The 24562-nt window shown below is 43.1% G+C and overlaps 1 protein-coding gene across 6 annotated transcripts in view; it reads left to right on the top strand.

Moving 5' to 3' along the window:
- The window catches only part of KTN1 (kinectin 1), a 79124-nt gene that overhangs the window by 28278 nt on the left and 26284 nt on the right, over positions 1 to 24562 (top strand). For 4 of the 6 annotated variants that reach the window (XM_050896874.1, XM_050896873.1, XM_050896872.1 and 1 more), the window contains exons 4-21: positions 1107 to 1274; positions 3603 to 3733; positions 5791 to 5907; positions 8560 to 8700; positions 10790 to 10896; positions 12477 to 12609; positions 13638 to 13725; positions 14042 to 14208; positions 14856 to 14924; positions 16792 to 16829; positions 17438 to 17528; positions 17851 to 17919; positions 18656 to 18693; positions 18811 to 18901; positions 21263 to 21331; positions 22677 to 22711; positions 22846 to 22936; positions 23848 to 23916. In XM_050896874.1, the coding sequence (XP_050752831.1) occupies positions 1107 to 1274; positions 3603 to 3733; positions 5791 to 5907; positions 8560 to 8700; positions 10790 to 10896; positions 12477 to 12609; positions 13638 to 13725; positions 14042 to 14208; positions 14856 to 14924; positions 16792 to 16829; positions 17438 to 17528; positions 17851 to 17919; positions 18656 to 18693; positions 18811 to 18901; positions 21263 to 21331; positions 22677 to 22711; positions 22846 to 22936; positions 23848 to 23916 (1712 nt within the window). The remainder of the gene's footprint in view (positions 1 to 1106; positions 1275 to 3602; positions 3734 to 5790; positions 5908 to 8559; positions 8701 to 10789; positions 10897 to 12476; positions 12610 to 13637; positions 13726 to 14041; positions 14209 to 14855; positions 14925 to 16791; positions 16830 to 17437; positions 17529 to 17850; positions 17920 to 18655; positions 18694 to 18810; positions 18902 to 21262; positions 21332 to 22676; positions 22712 to 22845; positions 22937 to 23847; positions 23917 to 24562) is intronic. The other 2 variants (XM_050896875.1, XM_050896871.1) reach the window with 1 other exon arrangement.

The following is a 24562-nucleotide window of genomic DNA, read 5'->3' as shown; positions in this document are numbered from 1 at the left end:
AAGGCTCTAGCAGGTGACACAAAAGGTCCATCTGGCCTGTTCTCCTTAACAGCAGCCAGAATACAAAAGTGTTTTATAACCGGCTCTCTGGCAGCCAGGAATGCGTATTAGTCTTGCACTGATGCCTGAAACCTTGCATCCCACCCAATTCCTCCTCTCTCTGGTCTGCCGCATGGCATCTGTTGTCCATCAGCACTTCAGTCTGGGCTGGCTGGGTCAGTGAGCTTTCCTGCTGTGGCATGGCTCTGTGCATGTCTTGCATACTTCAGGCAGGCTGCTGGTGTGGACCAGCAGCTCAGGAACTGGGCAAACAGCAAATCCAGCTCTGCTGGCTGTATCTGTTGTCCCTGGTCTGTCGCTCTTCCTCTCCCCTCCCCTGCTTTTGTCTCGGCAGTGCAGGCTGAAAAGTTCTTTGGACAGAGGCTGATCCTCACCACATTTATACAGTGCTGTGTGAATGGAGACCCGAGGTCGGTCAGTACCTCTGGGTACCTCTGTGAATATTAATGATGCCTAAAGCCTGCTCTGACAGATGAGAGATCTTCATTAAGTGCAGTTGAGTTTGCATGCAAAATAAGCTTGATTGCGGTCCCTACTGCGTGTTCTGCCTAAATGGTTTAGTCCGCAGGTGATGTAATCTGGGTGAAAATGCTGGCAGTAAGGTACCGGCTTTTAACAGAATAGAGACAAAAGACTTTACTATACTCATACTTCAGGGATGCTGAAAGATTTCATACGCAGCCACAAGTAAACCAGTCTCGTTGCTGCTACGTGCAACTTTCTCATTAAAGTGAAATGAAGGTCAAAATGTAAAGGTTCTTCTCAGCTACTTTTCAAAATGCTAAAAGGCAGCTTTGGAAATAGAAATTTAATTTAAGCTATTAAATTACTATGCATTAGAGACCTTTATTTAATGAACTTACATGAAGAGCCTTAATGAGTTAAGCTGTGAAGGATAATAGAAATAGTGTAGTATTAGAGTGTAACTAACTATTGAGGCTAGAGATGCTTTAATCCAACTCTCTAATATGTTATGCACCTTTTCTAAAAATGTTGATGTTAATTATTACAAAGCTTTAACCTGTCCTGTGGACTTTTGATTACAGTTTTGGTGGATGAACCTCTTATTCAAGCAACTACTTATATTCCTTTGATGGATAATTCTGACACTGGCACTTTGGAAAAGCGAGAGGCGGTTGAAGTAGTAAAACAAAATGTGAATGAGGGGATCCAGAAGAGCAGTGGCAAGAAACTGAAGAATGAAACGGATAAAGGTAAGAAATGGATACTGCAGTCTGTCTCTGGCATAGCCTGCTTGCAAACCTGAACAGGGAAAGCATGCTGTGTACGTGGGGAGGAAGATCCTATCTTATTTGCTAAGAAGTGATTTGAGGAAAACATTTGTGGCTGCAGGACGCTGTTCTTGTCTATGCTCATTTCTCCCCTGTCTCTGGCACTGTTGAAAGGGCTTTGCGCCATCTGAATCCTTTTAATGCTGACTGTAGGCTTTTGTGTCCTCACAGTGAGCAAACGGGTGATCACAGACCACACAGATGCATGCGAGCTAGTTTTACAGTAGATAGTTCAGGCATCGCTAACAGTGATGGACTCTGGAACTTTCAGCACGGGCTGTTGGAGTCGTCTTGAGACTGGGAGTGCAACCTGTATGGTCTAGGGGTGTTCATGGAGCTAGCTGGGACTGACCAGCCAGTGTGTATCTCTGAGTGCAACACGGAGTTACCTCAAGCAAATTGCCAGTGGAGATAGTCTGGCAGTTTCCAGGAACACTTTGAATTTTCTTTTCAATGCAGTTGGAATTGGTTGGGACAGAGGAGCTTCCTTCATGCTCTCCTATGGAGGCCTGGAGTGATTCTTGAGCACTGTGTCCCACCCTGAAACTTTAAATAGGTCACTGACCTGCTCAAAGCATGCCAAACTTACTGAGCCATGAGGTGAGACCCTCAAATTTGTGGGCAGCCAGAGAGGAGAAGCCAAGTGACTGAGCAGTGATTCCATGCTCAGGTTTGTGCAGAAGGCTGGCTTTCCAACATTGTCTGCCTGTTCACTCACTGCACTCTTTGGAACCTTTCTTTCTAGACTTGTCTTCTAAAATGCTCACTTGAAAGCTTCCTGGCAACTCTTTGTGGTGTCTGGATTGGATTCCCACTTGCCTGGGGCTCCTCTTGTGCTTCTAGCTCAATGGCTGCATATTACTGCCCTGCAGCATCAAAGCCTCTCACATGCACCCGTCCCTTCTCATTTCCTTTGCAAGCTGTAACCTTCTATGTGAGCTCCTAATTCTCCTGTGTCAGCTGGGATTTGCCCTCCCAATATAGAAATCTTCCCTTATTCTAATTGTAAGCTTCTTGGATGCAAGGGCAAGGTCTTCCTGTCTTCAGGGAGCACAGGGCTCAGGCTGGTCCAGGCCAAGCTGCTGTAGACTCCTGGCTAACTGGCCTCTGCTCTCAGGATTTTGGCATATTCCTGGTAACAGCATCATTGATGATGTCAATGTAGCAATGATGTGATCTGAAGTCTGTGGCCAAGACTAAGTTGGATTTAGGACTAGGAAAGAGTGTGCTAGAATTTCTCAGCACTTCCTCCTCCCCCACCTCCCTGCACTCTGTTCAGTGATTTGTTTTTATGCTCGATAATTTGTCGTAAGGGCTTAGTATCGCTACCACTTTTTTGTTTTTCACTTATCTTTCAAACTCTGGAGAGGTTTGAGTTTGATGTGTAGCTTGGTTTCAATGGCACCTGTGGTGAGAGACTGGGACCCTTATCCATGAGCTTTGGGACACTTTCTGAACCAAGCATCACTTTTAAGCTTTTCCTTTTTTTCCTCCAATCCCTTCACACACTGGTGAATATTTGACCGAGATACTGGATGCCTTGGTCTTGTGCTTCCAGTTACTTAAGTTAGGGGGCCACCTAATGACCTATGTATGTGCAGCCCGTTTTTTATATGAACAGTGTTTGTAGTTCCTGTTAGAGCATAGTTCAGTTGAACTGTGTTTCCTTGTTTGTGTCTTTTTAAACACTTAGCCATTAAGAGGGATCTTACTGATGTATCTTCCTACTGCTGAACTCGTTCTGCAGCAGTTCATTTCCAAACTTAGACTGAGGGAATATTTTTCTGGTTTCCATATATTGTGATCAGAAATGTGCCAGTTTTTAAATTCATTACCTTGTCATCTGCATATTCCTTGTGGAGCCAGGCTGTCCTTTAAATCGAGAGCTCAGTTTGAATTACTGTCATAATACACTAGAAAGGACTCTTTAAGTTTTAACATTTATGCTATTTTTTGGGGAAAAAATCTGTGTTATGCTTTGTCTTCTTGCTAGCAACACTATAAATGTTACCAACTGTACAAACAAAATGGTGGGATTTTTTTTCCAAAACTGTCAGCTGGCGGATTGTTGTCGGATTTAAATTGGAGAGATGTTGTTTTTGCTGAATGTTCATGACCTCTTGCTTCTTGGCATTTCTGACTGAAATTAAATATAATGTATAATGATACCCCGTCGCATGCTGTTTCGAGGCAAAATAAATAATTCTGTATGGAGTCCAAGGTAAATATATCCTCCCTTCTGTCTTGCAGAGAATGCTGAAGTAAAATTTAAAGACTTTGTAATGGCCATGAAGAATATGATCTTCACTGAAGATGAGGCCCGTTACGTAGTGGAGGTGTTAAAGGAAAAATCCAGTGCAATTCATGATGTCCTGCAAAAGGTGAATGACCATGAGTGGAGGGGGAGAGAAAACTATTAAATAAGCAGAAATTGGAAGAGATGCTGTCAAATTAGCTATATCAATGTTGTGTTGTGATTTCTGCGTTCTGTCTTTGGAAGACTTTTTCCAGCTGGTCTCTGCTTGTTTTGCATGCAGAAAGCAGTTGTCAGATGTCTGTGTGCTGCCATCTGCGATCCCATGGGCTGACTAGACAGCCTGATGGCTTTTGACTGCTCATAAAGAGCAGACATAACCATGGAGAATAAGGTATCTAACGTAGGACTGCTGCTGCAGCTGACGCGTGTGTGTTGGCATGGGGGAAGGCTATCTGGTGACTTTCAGGAGTGAACTTTCACAAATGTGTAAATAGGATAAACTATAGTAGAAATTCATAAAAAGCTGCTGTGGCTGTGCACTTGATTAGCTCATTCTGTGTTTGGCAAGTCTCTCCATCTTATAAGTATATACATTCTAGTCTGCTGACTTCTTCGGATATTTTTCGTAGGATTGTAGGGCAGTTCAGATTTGGAAGGGACCTCAGGGTGGGTTAGTTGTTGTCCAACCTCGTACTCAAAGCAGGGCCACCTCTGAGGTCAACCTTCAGGGACTGAGACTGCACAACCTCTGTGGGCAACCTGTGCCAGTGCTCAGCAGTTCTTTTTTGATTCTTGTATTAAGACAGAAGAGAATGGTGACCATCAATATCTTAAAAATATCTACTCCTCCCTCCCATGACTCATTATGATTGTCACTTTGTGCTTGTAACGTCCTGTTTTTAGGACTTGCGGTCTTGCAATTCTGTATTCTTCTGCAGATATGGTACCAAAACAGAAATGCAGAACTGGATATGCGTCAATTCAGTTAACGCAATATAGTAGCGTATCACGCAGTCTGGGTTGGAAGGGACTTCAGGAGGTCATGCAGTCCAGCTGCCGCCTCAAAACAGGTTCAGCATTGAATTTGGAGCAAGTTGCTCAGAGATTTGTCCAGCTGGGTCTTGAAAACCTGCAAGGACAGAGACTTCACGTTCTTTCTGGGCCTTTGTTTCAGTGCTTGACTGAAAACTCAGTAGTGGTACGCTTGCAATGGTATTGCCTGTTTTATTTGGAACAGCAGCCAGCTTGCTTGCTTTTTAAAGGAAGGTTTGGTGTTAGAGCTAAACCTCTAGGATCAAAATGGGTTCCTGGGTTTGTATACAACCAAAAAATGTAGGTTTCTGTAGATGGAAATGTGAATATTTTCCTATCTGTAGCTCATGCAAGACATTAACAGTGTGTTTTGTACTGCATACATACACAATACCGCTAAAGGTGAACTTCCAGACAAATTCAGAGTGCATTTATGGGACTGACACTTCTTTGCTTCTGCAGTTATCAGACTTCATTGAGTGAAGTCTGAGCACAAACGTTTAGGTTTGCTCCTTACTGCATTTACTTCATTTTTAGGACCAGTATACAGGTGGCAGGACTGTGGAGATCATTCCTCTAGTTCTCTTCCCTGTAGTATCTCTGAAACTTTGTGTGTCAGTGTGCCAGCAGAAATGTAATTATGTCAACTGGAGGCTCTCCTGTGAGGTGGAAGGAGAGACCAGATCATCGTTCCCTTTTCAGCGAGATATTTCAGGAGATTAAGTTTGGATTATACCTGCTTTGAGTGTGGGTTGGACTAGGTGATCTTGGAAGTCCCTTCCAACCTCAGTTATTGAATGATTCAGCATCTCTGTGTCTTTTTCATTTATTTCTCTTAATGGCTGTTCTTTGTTTTCCCCAGTGCCACCACAGCAGCTCTCTTCCTACACGGAAGCACCTTAAGAGCCCATTTATTCTCTTAATTGGTTTCAGTGCGTTTGAAAATGCATTTCCTTGTCTAATGAAATCGGTGCTGCAGGATCCATTAGCAGCAGAATTAGGTACTGGTGGTGCCATGTACGCCATGCAGACAGACAATTTGGGGGCAGGAGGGGGTGTTCCTTCCTCTCAAGTTTGCTCTGCTGCTTGCTAGTGTGCTGTGCAAGTACTTCTGGCATGTACAGTCATTTTGATGTACTTCTGCTGCAGGCTAGCAAGGCTGAGTCGGCTGCAGCTGTACATCAGCTACAAGACAAAGAGAAAATGCTTGCTGTGATGAAGGAGGAGGCAGCCGCTGCAAAGGAGCAGTGCAAGCAGCTAACCCAGGTAAGTATAAAGAGGTTCAGGCGTAGAGCAAGCCATGGGAGAGGAGCCAGGGGCTTGTAGGACTAGCAGCCAGCAAATGCTGGTTTACTGAGCTTAGTATAAATTGAAAGGTGGGATTTTTTTATATTGGGAAAGCTTACCAAGACACTATGTTTGTTGTTGTGACGCTATTGATGTATTTACTTACGCAGTTATTTTCCAGTAGTTTTTCCAGAGAGTTCATTTACTGAGACTCTTAAGCTAAGACTATTTTTCTTTTCAAAAGGTTACTTTAAAAACACTTCCTTCATGAGCATAATACGGTTTTGTGGATGCAAATGTTAAACACCTTTTCTGTATTGCAGTTTTAACTTGGTACATATTCTAGTATTCACATGATTGTGTGCTTCTAGGCAGAGCAATGATCAGTTTTCTTCAAGAAGGAGGTTACAGAAAGTGTAGACTGCCTGCTTAGCCCCTTGAGTTGCAGCTCTGATTGCTTTAGACTTACAGGGATGCTGATGCACCACTGTCAAGACTAGTTTATGAAACTTGACTACTTTTTTTATGAAGGTTTTGGAGGAAAGCAGTTACGGTAGAACAAATAATTAGGCAGATATGGAGTGAATTGGAGGCTTTTGGGGGGAAAATTCTTATGTTTTTGGCTAGTCTGGAAGCATGTGGGCATTAGGCTCAGGAAGGTCGCGTTGTGGGACAAGTTGGGCACAGAAAGCTGGGTGGCTAAAGATGGGAGCAGAGTGGCCAGAGGACATGGGAGTTGGGAACCTTGGCAGATGAGAAGGGAAGAAGGGAGTGGGTATTGTGTGAGCTCCTGGCAGGGCACAGGTAGGTGTATATTTGCGGGTGGGATCAAGAGGTCTGGGATATGTAAATATACAGTCAATATGTAACTGTAGGGAGAAAGGACTTGTGATGTGTTTGGGGGGGAAAAAGAAACTCTGGCTCAGGATTGCAGAATGAAAGGGGGAAGTTGTCTCCTGCTGAAGAAGCAGAGGGAATGTACAAAGGAGCCTGGCTGTGGGGGAAGCTAATGTGGTTGGGGGAAAAACATCTGCAAAGTGGTGCTTGTGAAGGTAAGGCGGGAGCTGTGGAGAAGTAGGGGTCATTGGGGGTTTTTTCCATCTGGATTGGGAGAGGGAAGGGAGAAGGAGAAATAAACGGGCATTCCTGAAAGCTGGGAGAAAACGGGTAAAAGCAAACTTGCTGCAGTGCTAAAGTATCAGGATAAACAAGGGAAAAAGCTCAGCTTGACTGACAAAAAGCTCTTACCTTCTAATTAATGTGTTTCTCTGAAAACACTGCCAAAAGCTACGGAGGGACTTTAAGGTGCAGAGATGTTCCTGCAGGGGTGTTGATAAAGATGATAACTGGAGAGGATAAATGAGAGCAAGAGGCGCCTGACCTCGGAGGTATTTGGCAAAACACAAGCTAGGTGAAAGTTAATCTTCCCAGGATCTCTGGCGCTGCCTTGACAGGGTAGCTGAGTTAGTGAGGACTGCCAATGGATGGTGAAATTGGTGGAGGGGTAGAAGGAAGCTGCAATATGTCCTGGTACCCTTCTTTTTGTTGCATCTTAGCAGATGCAAATGTGACATGGAGAAAGCTTTGTGTCAAGCTATTTACACTGTGTTTGCAGAAGTGACTTAAAACTTCCGGTGTGACTCAAGTTCCTAAATGCCTCTGTGAACATGGGCTTCGGAACTTGTGTCACTTATTCAGGGGGAACAGCCTCCTGAAGCTAGTAAGTTGGATCTAAAAGAGAGAATAGCTTTTATTTAAATGAAAATGTGGAAAAAGCTATAATTACTCTGAAGAGATGGAGGGTATTCAGGCTAATAATTTAGAGCACTTAAATTATGTGTCAAGGCTCCCTGGCACTGTAAGGAGCTGCGTGCTGTGCTGCGTAGCTGGAGACACCTGAAGCTTAGATGGTACAAATACCTCGTTCTGCAATGGGAGCTTGCTGAAAGCTGCACTTAATGTTTCTGCTTACTACAGCAAGTGCATTTATATTGCAAAGGAGCAGCTCTATGGATTTCTCAGGTGTCTGGGTTGAATTACGGGCTAATAAATGATTAATCTAAGTAGCGATGTGTATTTTCATTTTAAAGCTATAATATGGCATCATGCTGGTGGGATTCAGGGCTCCTCTGGCTGTTGCTGGGTACTAATAGCCCATCTCCTGGCAAAACGGTTGGCTCTGCAACCTGCTACAAAGCAATTATTTCCTCTAAAAGGCTCTGTTGTTTTGCCACAGTTCTTTACCTGTGTTCTTCCATTTTGCTAAACTTGGGATGAAAATCTAAGCTCTGCCCTGTGTGATATCAGTGGTTTTAATTGTTAGGACTCTGTGTAATTTGGCCAAACTTGGTAGAAATAAGACTCCAGCTCTTCTGAGACAACAGAAGATCAGTGTTTAAATTGGTAAACCTCTTTTTAATAAATGTGATATTATGCTAATCCTAAATCCTCATAAAGGTGCTGGAAGTTTGGTCAGGTCTAATGCTGTAATTTCTATGAGCAAAGCTTGATGCTGACTTTGGTTTGATGCACACTTGCTATATTTTTAGTTATCTTAAAACACTGACTGTTAGACTCTAGAAAGGAGCAGTAGATTACAACTTTCCCTTTTTCCTTTCACTCCCACCCAAGGAGCTGGTTGCAGAAAAGGAGAGAAACGGCTTGCTTACAGCGAAAATGCGAGAGCGCATCAACACTCTAGAAAAGGAGCACGGCACTTTTCAGAGTAAAATACATGTTAGCTACCAAGAATCTCAGCAGATGAAGATAAAGGTAAATGCTTTACCAAAACTGTTCGAGTTGATGTTCATGCACAAGCAGATCAGTGCTGAGAAATTGTTGCTTTAGCCAGGGTGCAGCATTTGTTGTTTGCTCACACAGAAATTGGCTTCACTAGTTACCCTGAGCCTTGAATGCAGTGTGCTGGTAGCTGGTGGTATAACCCATCTGCATGAGGATGGGAAACTTTTGTGGCAGTTTCCTCACTTAAAAGAAAGACAAGGCATTCTTACAGGGGGCTTCTGTAGTCAGTAAAAGACCAGTGCTAGCTAGACAGCCTGTATCTGATCTGGTTACTCTTCCTTCATGGTACTCTGCTGAAATGTTATTCAATTAAAGTGTAAAGTCTAATTGAAATACTCAAGAGAGCCACTAATGCTGATGATCATTTACCAGGTGATAAATTTCATTTTTTAAATTATAGTAGAGTGACAACGTAGCATAATATACAAGAAATATCATTGCCTGGGAAAGTGCTTTGCTGAAAATACTTGGAGGGCTGATGCTTGCATTTTTTTAAGACTCTTGTGACTTTCTCCTGAAGTTCTGTTGTAATGGAGTGACCTCAGAAGAGTTGGTTTCATCAGATTAAAAAGTTTAACATCAGGTTTTCTAAGAAAAATAGCCCCTCTTATACCAACTTGACTGGTGCTTAGATTTCACATTCTAGTATTTTTTTGCTGTATAAATGTCACAGCATCAAGCCCAGCGTGTGAACTTTCCAGCTTTAAATACTGTATCTTCTGTCTTGGCACTTTGGAGAGTAGCATCTCCGCAGTTTTGGAGCAGAACTACGTTTTCCTATACTTCCTTTGAACCTATATAGACAACTGCATAACGAGAGAGTCTTACTGCTGGCTGGGCGAAGCAGATCTGGGCACGACTGGGTGGCTTTTGCAAATGCTGCTGTCGCAGGCAAAGCTGGAGAAAGGATGCGCAGAGGAACCGGTGCTCTGGTTCTGCTCCCTCTGCTGATGTGCTGTAGCATTGCAAAGAAGCTGAAACTTAATTGTCAAAGCTTCCAGTTACATGGGGTGTGTGCCCCTGTTTCTGTTGGGATCTTGTATATCTGTTGGCATTAGGAAAAAAAAAAAGGAGAGGAGGGGAAGAAGCCCCCAGCAAACGTCCAAGGACCAGCTTGTTACATGTGGTGGTGCTGAGCTGGAGGTGGCTGCCCTACAAGGGACTGCTGTCTCCTGCTGTGGTTGTTACGCAAACGTTTGTTTGAATTTTTTAATATACAAAATACTCATTGGTGAGTCAGCCATTTGATGAAACTGGGTCTGGGAAATGGTGTCAGCCATATCTACAAACTGGCACTGGTAGAGGAAGAAAGTATTATAGCTGTACGTGCTCGAGGATTTTCAAAGCAGGCTGTTGGGCTGTAAGACCAGCTATGCTGTCATCTGCATATGCAGAGTCCTTTCTTTCCCTTTGAATCCTGTCTTTTGATTTTGTTTGCACTATTCTGAAGTAGCCTTGGGTTATCAGGGCTTCTTTCTGCCTCAGTTTGGAACCATGTTGAAAATGCAATCAAAGCATATTATGGCCTAAATAAAGGATCTATTTCGTAATCTTGACTTCAGGATATCAGATGAGGACTAGCCTTTTGCAGTTGACATGCTATAACTTGTGTATTGTTAGTTATTTTATACTTTTTCTGCTTTGTTTAAAGGCTTTGTAAACTTCTAATGTTAATTCACAGTATGTTTTTATTTTATTTCCCTTTGGAAAAGCAATATTGATATTCAGTTATTGACAAGTATCTAAAGTTATACAGCTGAGCCATCAGTATCCTAAGTAATGCTTGTGTAGTCTTTTAAACAAACAAAAAAAAGATTGCCTTGATAAATAGGTTGATACACTGGTATAAAAGGAAACTGGTGCTTTTATTTGAGCAAGAAGGTCTGAGTTGCACAGTTTAAGAGTGGGTGTGTGAGGAAGGACATAAAGCTGCCCCTCTCCCAAAAAATCCACTTAGTTTTATTTACTTAAACTATTGTGATATCAATACAGGTTGTTGGGGACTTTTATTGCTCCTTAGTTTAACCTTTTTTGGAATTGATCTTTCTTTCCCCATCAGTTCCAGCAACTCCGTGAGCAGATGGAGGCAGAAATAAGCCACCTGAAGCAGGAAAATGGTATCCTGAGAGATGCTGTCAGTACTTCTACCAATCAAATGGAGAGCAAGTATGTTAGCAGCTACTTGGAGCGATGTGTGTGTTTAAGACTTCCCTGAAGAGTTGTTCTGGCTTCTGCTCCTTTTGTTTCCATCTCCTTGGCTGTCTCTGAATTTGTGGTTAAACTAGGAACACAGATATTTTGGGCTGGGGAGGTAGCTGTTTGTATTTGCTTTCAAAGCAGGTAGCTGTCTTTTATCAGTTTGAAGCCTGAGCTTTTTAGAGAGTGGGTGCTGAGGCTTTGACAGAAAGAAGTGCAGAAGTGCTCAGCCACAGTTGGTGTTTTTGGCAGGGTATGTGTCCTTTCCCCTGGGGCTTTAGGAGAGGTGCTGATGCTGGCCTCTTGGGAGAACAACAGCTCTAAACTTATAAATCAGTCTTAAAATAAGAAAACATCCTGCAGTTAACGATACCGCTGGGGTGGCACTTGGGATTTATCTGCTGGTGTTGCAAATGTTTGGAGAAACAAAAAGGCATCTTGAGGTTTTGTCTTTTGTGAGTTATGACTTAGGCTGCCCCTGAGCTGGCAGAGAGGATTGTATATATTGTGGTAAAAGCTGAGCACCCTGGTGAGGTGTATAGTCAGACGGGTGAATTGCTGCCAGTGGGCTCCTGCCTATAGAAAGCAAAACTGACACTTTATATGCTCTCGGATATTTGATTTGTTACTGTTGGAGACTAGAATGTCAAAACCACTGTCAGGACTTGGAAAGGGCTCCGTATCTTCCTTTTCTGGCTATGCTGTTCTTGCAGAGATGCTGCTTCTATATGGGTCTTTGTTAACAGCTTCTGCGCTGCTGAGTGCAGCTCTGCAGAGGTGTGTTCCGCTCCCTGCGTGTGTCCTGCTGGGGCAGGTCGATATAACGAGCGCTTGGAGAAGGGTACTGGTACCTTGATTTCAGGTGTCCGTAGAAATGAAGCATCATTATCTCTTAGACAGACAGTTATCTTAAAATCCATAATTCAGGCAAACTTGAGATAAGCAAATAAAATGCTTTTTATTTGCTTAGACACAAAGGGGAGCCTTTTAAAATTCTTCCCTTGGGCTATACAAATGCATCCTCTCTCTTTGAGAGAGTGCATCAGATGCCTCCTGGCCTTGACTTATCTGTTAACTTATGAAGGTAACATATAGTCCGAAGAGATGCGTGCAGTTAGTAGTCCAGGAGGAATAGTCTTGAGTAAGTCTGAAATCAATAATCCTTTACAGGAAGAGGACAGGAATGTGGATTTCAATGTGAGACCTTTCCTTATGCTGAGCCTGTTTAGTTTACATAAGCCTGTCCAAATTATGTCCATCAGCTTGCAAACGTTTTCAAGGAACTGATGTTTGTGGCTTATTGCTGACCTTCTGTTTCTGACTCAGTGGGTTGTAGCTGCTGTGCTGATGGCCAAGAATATCTGACCCTCATCCCTTTCCTAGGATGAAGCAGTGTGTGTGTGGGGGGGGGGGGGAAACCCACCCAGTAAGCCCTCTGGCTGCAAATATAGGACTTGGTATCGATATTTGAGTAGCTGTTGTTATGGCCTATGCTTCTTGTTTTAAAAAAAAAAAGAAAAAAAAAAAGCTGTGAAAATGTTTATTTTTAGGCAGTCGGCTGAACTGAACAAACTGCGCCAGGATTATGCTAGGCTGGTGAATGAGCTGGGAGAGAAGAGCAGTAAGCTGCAGCAAGAGGAGCTCCAGAAGAAGAATGCAGAGCAGGCAGTTGCTCAGCTAAAGGTGACTTGGGTTTTTTCTGCCTGTCGAGTTGCGCTCAAGGCTTTATCTGAGCCAAGTTCTGAGTCGGGCGGGATGAGGTGTGTGAGAATCACTTTAGCTGTTTCCCTGGCCGCTAAATCTCTCTGTCTTCTTTATATGTGCAAGTATCTATTTTCAGATAGGCTGAGCCAGCCTATGGGTTTATTTAATGTTTTTATTCAGTACTCTGGGTTTTGAGTGATTACAGACCTCCCTGTGAAGTGAAACTTACCCTTCCAGGTAAATATCTTTAAAAAGCTTAACTGGTGATGTTGAACTTTGCTTTCTATGAGCGTACAATTCCAGCAAGATTTGATATTTTGGAGTCGTTCATCCAGATGGCATTGTCCTTGTGTGATTTTTTTATTTGAAACTACGTGCTTTTGCCTAAATGTATGTTTAAATTTTTAAATAAATATACTTTTTTAAGAGTTAAAGTAAATGGACTGGCTTCTGGATGCATCTCTTTCCTTTTCTTTGGAAGAAAAAGTCTTTAGTATTGGTTTCTCTTCTGAAAAAAAAAAAATTAGCATTTTCGGGTGAGAATGCCAATCCAGAGCTCATTACTTTTTTCATGTTTGCAATTAAGTCTTAGTTACCAGAAGTTCTCCCTGCCTCTAGCCCTTGCAGATGGAGACTTGGTATCTAGAGTTGAGACATCTTTTAATTACTAGATGCAGATTTATGTGATGCATGGCTAGTCTGGCTTCTCGCGTTAATTCTGAACTTGCAGGGCAAAGATGCTACACTTTCATATTACGGAAACCATCCTGTTAAGAGCCTATAATGAAATCCTGTTCACAATTTGCCTTTCAAATTAATAGGCTAAACTACTCTAGGAGGAGGATTACAGGGCACTCTGTCTCTCTGATGTGCCCTAATGGAAACAAGAAACAATTTTACTTCATTGCCATATGTTTTGGGAACAGCACTGAAGAGATGCACTCTGAATGTTTCAAAATAAATTAAAGGTTAGACTTCTTTTCATCAACTCTCTCTTCAATGTGAAGGTCCAGCAGCAGGAAGCAGAGAGAAGATGGGAAGAAATCCAGGCTTATCTCAGGAAAAGAACAGCAGAACACGAAGCAGCGCAACAAGGCATGTATCACAAAATTTCCATGTAATGCAAAATTCCCAAATAACGCTTACTGCAGTGATTTGGCTGTTGCCATTTGTAAAAAAAGGGGCATTATTGAGTAAACGGCTTAAAGCTCAGGTGAAGTCAGTACTGCTTCAGCACCCTGGGGAAATAGTATGTTACATACTAACTAACCGGTTTGAATACTGATGAGAGAGCTGAACCTTGGCTTGCTGGAACGAGGCTTCTAATCAGCCTCCCCGTTTACAGTGAAAATTATTTCCCCCAAAGTTAAAAATTTACTTCTGAATTAAAATCCTGACATTTCTGCTACAGATGTGCAGAATAAGCTTGTGGCCAAAGACAATGAAATCCAGAGCTTGCACAGTAAACTTACTGATACAATGGTGTCAAAACAGCAGCTGGAGCAGAGGATGTTGCAGTTAATGGAGGCTGAGCAAAAGAGAGCTACTGCGGAGGACTCCATGCAAATGCAGGTGCAGGTAGTATTGCTGAAGTATCTTAAGGGTTTGGTTTTTTTCCTCCCACTTTGTGCCTATGGAAACACAGTAATATCCTTGAAATGCTGCTTTAGTAAAGCTTTCCCACTGAATAAAGAATGGGAAAGCTGTGTGCCAGTCTATCATGCAGCAGCTTATGAAGTGAGACCTTGTGTGTGGTGCTGTGAGGAGGTCTGGGGCCGTCTCAGACGTGAGAAGCACTCCGGGCCAGTCAGGAAAATATGCTGACCCAGCTCATTTCCCAAGCTGTGAAGTGATGCTGTGGTCTGGGGAAGATGGTGGAAGAGCAACCATGTACCTTTGATGTTTGTGTGAGCTCTTCTGGAGTGCTCTCTCCTCTCCTGGCATCAAGTGGTGAGAGGCAGTGTGGACGGAGCTGTTGAGGGCTTCAGGGAAACCAAATGGTGTATGGTGGGGCAGGGAATGTTTTTCTCTTGATACAGAACAGGTTCTTATGCTTCCATTCAAACTGATTGATATTAGTGGGGAGAAAAATAGCGTCTTTGAAGTGTCTGACATGTAAATGCTAAACTGTTCTTACTAACGTAATCATGGCTAAGAGCTAATCCTAGCAAAAGTTGACTAGCTGCAGATCTCAGCCTGCTTTTCTTTCTGTGCTCTCTTACAAGGAGCTGATAGAGCAGAATGATGCTTTGAATGCTCAGCTTCAGAAGTTTCATTCACAAATGGCAGCCCAGGTACAGCATGTTCTCAGACTTTCTTTTGTAGTCATGAATTGTGAACTTTTAATGAAAGTCAGATTTTTTTTTTTGTAGCTGGATATGAGAAGTAATGCTGAAAGCAGAGACTTGTTAGCATCCTCTTTTCTAATGTTTCTCCAACTGGTTTAAAACTTAAGCTTCTGCTATCCTTTTGGGGGGAAAAAATCCACTTATTTCCTCCTGTAGTGGCTTTCATGTATAACCAAAGAGTAGAATACCTTTCTAAGTGGGTTTTTTTTTTTTTCTGGAGCTTTGCATGTGTACAATTCTGTCTTGTGGTTCTCTGGTCTTTTTGCAGTCCTCCTGTGAACCACCTGATCATGCTTTTCCTTTGTGCATCAGGTTGAGAAACAGTGTCTTATGGTAGCTCGCACATAAAGCTGTTTGTTCATTCCAGTGGTGATTTCTGTGCAGAAGAAAAAAGAAAAACACCAAAAAACCACCGAACCTGCACAAAGCCTTTCTCAATTCTTTTAATCTCTGAAATTTTAGCTTGATTAGTTTCTTTGAGAAATGATTTCTGTTGTAAACACTGTGTAAAACCTCTGGGTCCCTGAAGTTGCTTCCATGTAGAGCTAGGTCACAGAAATCAGCTCAGAAAGGCCGTAACTTCTGTGGGCATGAGTGGAGACTGTTCCTATGCAGTTGGGTGCTGCGTTCTTTTAATCATGGACGTGCTTGACGTAGTTTGATTAAATTCGACATCAGGCTGAAAATGTGTCATCTGGCTTTGCTTGAAGTGCTTTAACCCCTTGGGTGGGGAAAGTAGTGAAGGAAGAGGCACTCTGGATTTACAGCATCTTCATAACCTACTCCTCTCATCCCAGTCCTTTAAAAGGGCTTTGAAAATAAATCCCTAGGGAAATTTTACTTTTTAGCTCTGGGTTACAGAAGGAGGCTGTTGGAAGGAGGTGTGTGCTTTCCCCATGTAGCCCCGCTGGCCATGAAAACGCAGGGCTGTTTTTCCACCATGGGCAGTGGGTGTGAAAATAGTGCTTTGGGGAAGCGAGGTCGGACTGGATACCACTCTGGACATCAGGGTTGATGAAACTGCTTTAGTCATTAAGGAGATCCTCAGGGACTGGAACTATTTGTCCGTGTCCTGTTCCACCCCACCCCCCCCCCCCCAGCTTTTTTCCCCCCTCTGATGGTGTTCTCTATGGTATGATCTGGATAAGGCAGTATAGGAATTGCTATAGGGTCCCATGGGCACAACATCTGTGAGATCCAGGATTTTGGAGGAGGATAAGGCTGGATAAGGAGAACCATGTATCTGAAGCACAAATGAACGTGGAAGTTCTGGCATGGCTGCTACCAAACTGGATGTGAAGCAGCCTTCAGAGGTCCCTTGATGCCTTGATAACCAGTGTGATGGGTCTCTCCTGCCCCGTTGTGGGTGACCACATAGGAATAGGCTTTTTCCAGGGGGGAAAAATACCACTTGCTGATTTTATGCTGCTGTTTCTATTCCTCACACAAGTCCCGATGCACTGTGCAGGGTTTTCTTTTTTTAAATTTGAGTGGTTTGTTAGCACAATGTCCCGTAAAGCACTTGATCCTTGGGAGACAAGTGCTGGTGATCCCCGTGGCTTGTTTGAATCTGGTAAAGGGCAAATAAGATGGTTATTTTTTCCCTTCATGTTGCCTTAGGCCAAAGGGGAAGTGACATTAATATGTGCTGGTATTCCTTCAATGTTCCTTAGCCAGGAAACAGTTGGAAGCATCCTGTGCCAATTTAAAATAACTAGACAAATCTTACAAATGCTATTCCTGGCTCACTGTAGATGATGATTCTTTGACTTGCTTTACTTTCAGCTATTTTTTTTTTTTTTTCCTTCTGCAGACCTCAGCTTCAGTCCTGGCAGAAGAACTACACAAAGTGTGAGCATTCATTTCCTCTGGTATCTGGGAGGCGTTACTGGCTTTTAATGTGTGCCACCTTTCCTCCATGCACGTGCAGTGTGTATGGGAGGAACTGGTGAAGGAAATGTTGCTGTCTATGCTTTTAACTTCTCACCATGAGATTGCCTTGAGAGCTGGGAAACAGTTTCCTGCGGATTTCCCTTCCGTGTCTGGCCTCAGGTTTGGAGTCCGTTGTACGTGGCTCTATATGCTACACAGAAAGCAATGTCTCCTCTCTTGTTTACCACTGCCTGTGTGCAGGGATCAGTGCAGCGTGCAGGAATGTGCGTGACCAAGAGAATTGTTAATATTTGAGCTATATGGCTGTGCCAGGAGTTTTCTCCCTTTGGGAGACGGGGTAGTTGTTGCGTTTCAGAGCTAGAGAATGTCTCATAAATTTTTGGCAAGCCAACAGCATTTAAAACGGATGGAAAAGCTTTTGGACCCAAAGTGTACTGTCAGCAGGATTTAGAGTAGGAGCTGGACTTAAGGGCCAGCATGTATTTTGTGTTTAGCCTGATGCTTCATGTACCACTTTCATCCGAGACCTTTTAGTACTGATATGTCATCATTTCTCATTTGTGCAGGATTGCAGAAAAGGACAAACAGATAAAGCAGATGGAGGACTCATTAGGCAATGAACATGCCAACTTAACCAGCAAGGAGGAAGAGCTCAAGGTACAATAAAAGCATGTGTAAATGCCAGCTGATACAGGGAGAGGCTCGTTGGCTGCATGTACAAAATGAAGCCTGCAAGGCTGCTGCCTTTGGGTCTAGAAACAGCTGTTTCAGCTACAAGTCTGCTAATCTTTGTTCTTCCAGGCAAGGCCAATACTTGATGCTGGGAAGCTGTTGATAAAAAAGCTCGAGGTTTTTCATTGCTATTACCTCTAGAGTCCTTCAAAAAGTAACCTGAAATACTTCGCACTAGAGCATGAACTTACCTGAAATACTGTCTCTATGCAAAGTGTGACTATTTTTCTTTTTCTTCTTCCTTCAGGTCTTACAGAATATGAACCTATCCCTGCAATCAGAAGTGCAGAAGTTACAGGCTCTGACAAATGAACAGGTAACATAATTGTTTCATTAAATATTTAATTTTACTCTCTTCCCACTACCTATTCTGTCATAAATGCAAATGCAGATCTGTTGGCTTTAAGCGAGCTGTGCTTAAGCACATTAAAGATGCGAGGCTGCCAGATTGGGCTAATACGTGATTCCCCGGAGTTCTTATAGCTGGTGGGAGGCCTACTTCTTACCCTTCCTTCACCAGCGAACTCTTTCTTGGATATCCATGTTACTGAAGCAAATTGCTTTGTTGGTTTAGATTTGCAGGCATGCGGAGTGTAGGACACGACACGGGAGTGAACACAACTGTGCTTGAGTATGCAGTCCTGGCGTTTGCATACAAGGGTCATAAGCATCCCTCTAAAAAACCCCAAAAGCACATACCCCCCCCCCCCGCATCACCATTGATATCTTTTCAGAACCAAACAAAATGCTGTCCCTCTGTAACTGCAATGTGGCCTGCTCATTACAGAGGTGGAAATGAAGTGTTTAATTAGAAATAATCCTGGCTGTCAAATGAATCTCTTCGACATCTTCTTCCCTTTGTGTAATTGCATGCTTGCCTAGTATATATTGGTGTTTTAAAAGTGTGTGAAGACAAGCTTACCCCTTTCACTCTTGCTGGTGAGTCATGTGCTGAGAGGCCAAATGACTTGTAGCTTTTTAATATGTGGAATGAAAGGTTGATTGAATCATGTGATGTATCCTAAGTCTGTGTTAATCCTCTTTATATCTAGGCTGCTGCTGCACATGAGCTGGAAAGGATGCAGAAAAGGTAAATAGCTCTGGGATTTGATAAACAGTGTTTGTCAGTCTTTTATGTTCTTTTGAATCGGTGCTTTTTGTAAGGCTTGGATGAGGAAGTATATTTAACTGTTCTACTGTGTCTCAGCATTCACATCAAAGATGACAAAATAAGAACTCTTGAAGATCAGCTTCGAGAAGAACTTGCTCAGATTTCAAACACAAAAGAAGAATTCAAGGTAAGATACAGCATAGCTATTCTTGTGCTTATTTACAGTAAGTTTTCCAGACCTCGGGGGTGGCAGGGCAATTCATACAATTGAATGTTGATTTGTAAAATAGAACTGACTTTCGGGTGTTAAGGTAAATTACAGTATTCTGTTTGCAAGGCAAGAGGAATGTGGGATGTCACCGTAGCAGCAACAGACTGTGCAGCAGAGTAAGAGATGGGGTTACACAAGTTAAGTGGAGTGTCTGCAGTTGCAGAGAGTGAGGTCTTTGAAATTTGGAAGAGGAGATTGTTCAGTAAAAGTTATTGCGGCTTTCCTGCATTCCGCCTTCTAATACGACTTTCAAGGCCTTGGTGTGAGCCTTTGTTGCTTGGATTATCATGTCAGGCTTTTTTTTTCTTCTTCTTCCCTGTCAAGGTAGGTGTAAAAATGCTTATTTTTCTCCTGCCCTCTTCCAAATTGTTTCTCGTAAGGCTGCAGCTTAACTGCCGAAGCTCTTATTTCTGACATCTGGGGTCTGCATAGCAAAGCTGGTACTTGTTTCTAGATGGTGTGCGCAGAGAGCAACTTAACTCCTCCTTGCCCTCTGCCACCTTAGGCTTTTTCTTCTGAAATTTAGCTGTTAGAAATAGACCTGCTTCCTGAGAAAGGTGATGACTCCATCTTTTTAACTCCTTTAAAGCCCATGTTGGGTACTGCTGCTCTTCTGATGTTTCTGGTGAAAGGTCACTCACTCTGAATCTCATAATGTCGAGTTGGTAGATTTGCTAGTGAGGAACAGAGTGGGTGGGCAGTGGCAGAGGCAGCATGCTTTTGTAGGGGAAGCCGTGCCTCATGAGTCTCCTGGAGCTCTTTGAAGGTGTTAGCAAGCAGGTAGTAAACTTGATTCACGTATTAAAGTGGCATTTTCAAAGAGGTTTTGATGAGAGTCCTTTGCAAGGCTCTGTAGTTTCTCTAAGCTGTCAGAGAATAAGAGGGAAGAAGTTTGCTCAACTAATAGAATAGGGAGCAAAGTACAACTTCAGTTGATTTTTGTAATAAAGCTATCGACTGAATCTTCAGTGAAGTGTGTGCTGGGTAATGGGTGCATAAATGGTCTGGAAAGGGGAGTGGGAAGAGGTGGCAGGCTTGAGTAAGTTGGCAGGTCTCAAGTTAGTGACACTCTCGGGGCTTTCAGCGTGATGGAACGCTTTAAAATGGCAGGTGAAGTGGTGAAAATGAATATGAGGAAGAATAACCTGAACTTCCTTTAGTGTGATGGTTTCTGTAGTAACTGTTACCCAGGAAAAAGGCCTTAGAGGTGTTGTGGATGGTTATGTGCTGAAATCAGCTCCGTGCTAAGTAAGGGCAAAAATCATCTGGAGGCAATTCTAGCAGCTCTTAGGAAGTGAATAGGGAACTAAATGCAGATCATCATCATTGTGATACTGTGGAAATCCATAGTGAGCTCTCAGCATGAATATTATGTGACCTTCTAGTCTCTTCTTCCTCCTGTCTTTGATCCCAAAGATAAGCCAGACTGGCTCTATACTAAATGCTTCCACCTGAGGAAGTGCTGCTTTTTTCCCGTGCACATGAAAGAGGGAAAAGCCAGGTTCAAAACAGAGCAATTCTTTTAATCCTCACCATTGCTGTCCCTTCCTGCTTGTGTTGTCCCTGTAAGGCTTCGGGTCTGAAGCACAGATCATATGTCCTGCTTTTTACTTTTGTAAAGCACCAAGTGAGTCTTTAAAAGCAAAAAGCAATAATAGAGGAGGATTTTAAAATACATGTGAGGAATCCAGACAGGCAGCCTGTCTGTTCGGGCTGCCTTGTCTGTTGTATGGAGCAGGGATGCTGGAGGAGAGGCAAGGTCCGTGGTACGGCTGTTTGTCTTCCCGATTCACCTCTTTCCAGCCTGCAGTCGGACCAAAGTGTGGGAGCTGTGCAGACCTCTCTGCTGCTGGACTGCCAATTCCTTGCTGTGCATCCTCAGTGTTAAGGCAGCTGAAGAGAACTGGAGAGGTGATCCTAGACCATTTGCTTCGCCAGATGAGTGTTTTGTAAGAGGCAGCTATCAAATCTTGACATGATGCTGATACTGCTTTAGGAGGAAAATGCACTTTCTCTTGCCTCTCACACTTGGTACTGTCTGATTCTCTGCCAGGGAATAAAGATGGTAACAGCTGCCTTTCTCATGGGAACATAAGGACAAAAGTATTAATACAGAAAAGCAAGAAAGAAGGGGAAAGGACTCTTTGTAGTCTTGTAGCTTCCAAAGAACTCACTGTAATGACTCCTGTGCTCTTTAATTACCTCATTGCCGTTATGAAAATGCTGTAGTTAGGGTTTGCAGTTTTGAACTGATACAATGTTTAAATTTCCTTCCAGGGTCTCAAGGATCAAAACGCAACTCTGCAAGCTGAAGTTCAGAAGCTGCACGCTCTCCTGTCTGAGCAGGTATAGCCAGTGTTTGCTGAGGTTCTATCAAATATCCTCTGTTCTTTTTAACTTCTTAAGTATTTTTTTTCTTAAGCTGGCCCTAGGCTGAGCTGGTTGGTGTCAAAGCCTGTTGCTTTTTAGGTATTTTCTCATCCATGGAGGGTTCAAGTAAGGCAGTTGTGACTGTCTTCTAGACCTAGTCAAGAGTGTCCAAACAAAATGTGGATTTTTTTTTTTCCCCTCCCCTGAAGAATGTTAGCTTAATGCAAGCAAGAACTTATTTCTACAACCTCTCCCAGTTTTATTGGCAATTTTCTGGAATAAAAAAAAAATCCCATGAACAACCAGCCCTTCCAGGGGAGAGAGCTCTTACTGGGCTGTGGAGAGACCAGAGTAAGATCTTTACCGTACTTGTTTTCTTCCATCCTGGAATGAATTCTCAAACCAGTAGTAACCAAAGAACAGAGCCATGGAATGGGAAAACTACGTCGTGATGTCTTTTTGTCCCTCTTCTATGTTTTTGCCCACGGCACACCTAGTGCAGCCAGTCTGACTGGTACGCACGCAGGATGCTGCAGCTTCAAAGCTGTTGTGTTGCTCAGCCCCATCTCCTTTGCGAGTGTTGCCTGGGAGAGCTCTTCTGAACACCCCTGAGTTTGTACCATTGCGGAATGAGAAAACTTCCTGAAACACTGGAAAAAGACTTGCAGGACAGGAAACTTATTTCCTTTTCTGCACTGGTGTCTGCTAGCCAGCAGCTCCCTGTCTGGAGCGGCTCCCTTTCTTCTGGGGGAGAACCAGATTTGCAGCCTTATTCCTGTGGGTCTGCCTGATTTTGTGTCCTGTCTGAAATAGTGGGGCTGTTTTTTCTTGGTAGCTGGCTTATGTTTCTCGTGTGGTCTCTCACAATGTGTTGTTGTTGAGAAATCATAAATGTTCTGCTAAGCGAGCCTCAGGTGGAGCTTGTGGTTTCGATAAATGCTCGAGAGGCAGATTTTTCAGGTACTGAGCTGGCTGCTATGGATTGGATGCTGCACAGAGCTTGACATACTTGACACTCCCTAGGATCACTGGGATCCTGTGTCCCACAGCATCTTGTTGCCAGAACTCCTGTAGTCCATCAGTGTAAAATCATCAGGGCGTTTGGGCTGGATCTGTACCTCCCCTGAAAGACTGACATCTTTCCAGCATCAATACTAGACACACATGCTATGAGGACATTCTCCCCCTACTTTATTTTCCCTCTGGATTAGTGTGGTAACTAAGCTTCTGGTTAAGTCAATGCTCTCCAGTTATTTCTGTTCTTAAAATCCCCAAACCATTATTGATCCAGCTAATGATCACGCTATTGTGTTTTTTATAGGCAAACAAAGACTTGTTAGAGCAGATGGAAAGAAGGTAAGAAACTTTTTTTCTTTTGAATCAGAGGCTAAAATAAAGATCCAGTCTTGTTGGCAGCAAGGTTACTGTTGATAGCTAAACTGCCTTCAAAGGTTAACTCTTTTTCCTAATACTCACTTTTGATTTCTCAGCATGAGAGAGAGGGATGATAAAATCAAGACCGTTGAAGAGCTGCTTGAGGCAGGACTCATACAGGTGGCTAATAAAGAGGAGGAGCTGAAGGTAAAAATCTCTCATATTATCTTTTTATGGGGAAGTAGAGATTAAGTGCTCTTGTGCAAAGTGTATGTTTGAATGCTCATAGTGCAGTCTGAGATCATTCCCTTTGAATAGGAAAAGCCTCTCATGGAGATAAGGTTAAAATCTCTTTGGTAAGATAGGCTAAGCATGAGAATTGATGGCGTACAGTACGTGCTTCTCTCTGCTTAGTCTAGAGCAGATTTTGCAAGGATGCGTACCTGGTGTCTTTTGGAATAAAGCAAATACGTCTCCAGAGCTGTATGTTTGGCCTAATCTGCAACAAATCTGTCTTTGGGAAAGGGTGTTTTGTAAAAACTTGGCAGTATGGGACTCTTGCATCTTTTTGCTTAGTTGGTAATCTGAAGGGTTAAATGGATTATAAACTAGTGACACTTCTGGGATGATGCTAGAGGTATTTCCTTCCTGTTCTGTTTGTAAAGAATCTAGTGATGAGAAGTCCGGAAAGCCAGTACAAAAATCTCTGTCTGTTTTCAGCTGGGTTTTGCTGGAAAGCTGTGTCGTGTCTACCTGGACATAGCCAAGACAATGCTCACTTTCTTAACGTCCCTAAATTCCAGCTGCATCGCTGACATCCCCGTCCTAGGGAAGGGTTGCACACTATCAAACTGTCAGGTTACTAAACAGCCAGAGATGGGAGCACATCACCTTGACGTTTTTCTGGACTCTAGCTTCTTCTAGATTGCAGTCCACTCCGAGTTGTCCGTAATGAATAATGAGTCCATTGAATACTTTGGCTCCAACTGCTGCAGAGGAGGTCTCTTTCAGACTTTCAAAGTCTTTCACTTGTTCTAAAAGAAATGACTTTTCTGTCAAGCTTAACACTTTTTCCCCAACAAATGAGTCTTTCATTATCTGTGTGTCTGCTTTCAAAGGCACTGCGGACGGAAAATTCATCCTTGAGAAAAGAACTTCAAAGTCTGCAAATTCAGCAATCAGAGCAGGTAGTACTTTTAATCTAAAACTTTTATTACACCTAAACTAAATCTAAAAGAATCTTGCTGTGGTTGCAAAAGTCAAGGGAAAAAGGTGAAGATGTCTTTGAAGCCTGTTGGCAAAGCATCCTGTTTTCTTCCAGCGTTTGGTCTGGAAGCCGGTACTTCTGTCAAATACTTCCTTTGCGTAAGTGTCAGAAGCGTGGCAGATGTAAAGGTTCTAATCAGCGGCGGTTCTGGCTTGGTTTGAGTTTGCCACGCACTGAAATGGCTGTGGGTTGCTTTTTTCCAGAAGCCTAGTGCAGCGAGCATGGCTGGTAGGCAGTTCGTGCTGCATCAGCTTCATTATGCGTATTGGAACTTTCTAATGTTAATCCACGCTTGTGCAGGTGTGACTTAGCCCCTTTCTGTTTATGTCTCTGTTCAGTGACACTGTCACAGTATTACTGTTTTTGATGTGCACTCGGTGCCCATTGGGAATTGCCTTTCCTTGACATCCAGCTCTGCTTGGACAGCTCAGGAGGGCACTTAATTTCTAGAAAATCAATTATGGGAAAGGAGAAGCACAATAACTGTGGAGAGGTGTACAGTAGCACCAGTATGAAAAGGTTAGCTGATGAAATGCTGGTCCTGAACCTCAGCCTCTCCTGGTAAA

The sequence above is a fragment of the Gymnogyps californianus genome, chromosome 5 (genome assembly GCF_018139145.2).
Source record: "Gymnogyps californianus isolate 813 chromosome 5, ASM1813914v2, whole genome shotgun sequence".
In the NCBI taxonomy this organism is placed as follows: domain Eukaryota; kingdom Metazoa; phylum Chordata; class Aves; order Accipitriformes; family Cathartidae; genus Gymnogyps; species Gymnogyps californianus.
The sequence above is the reverse complement of the archived record's forward strand: the minus strand, read 5'-3'. Positions and strand labels throughout refer to the sequence as shown.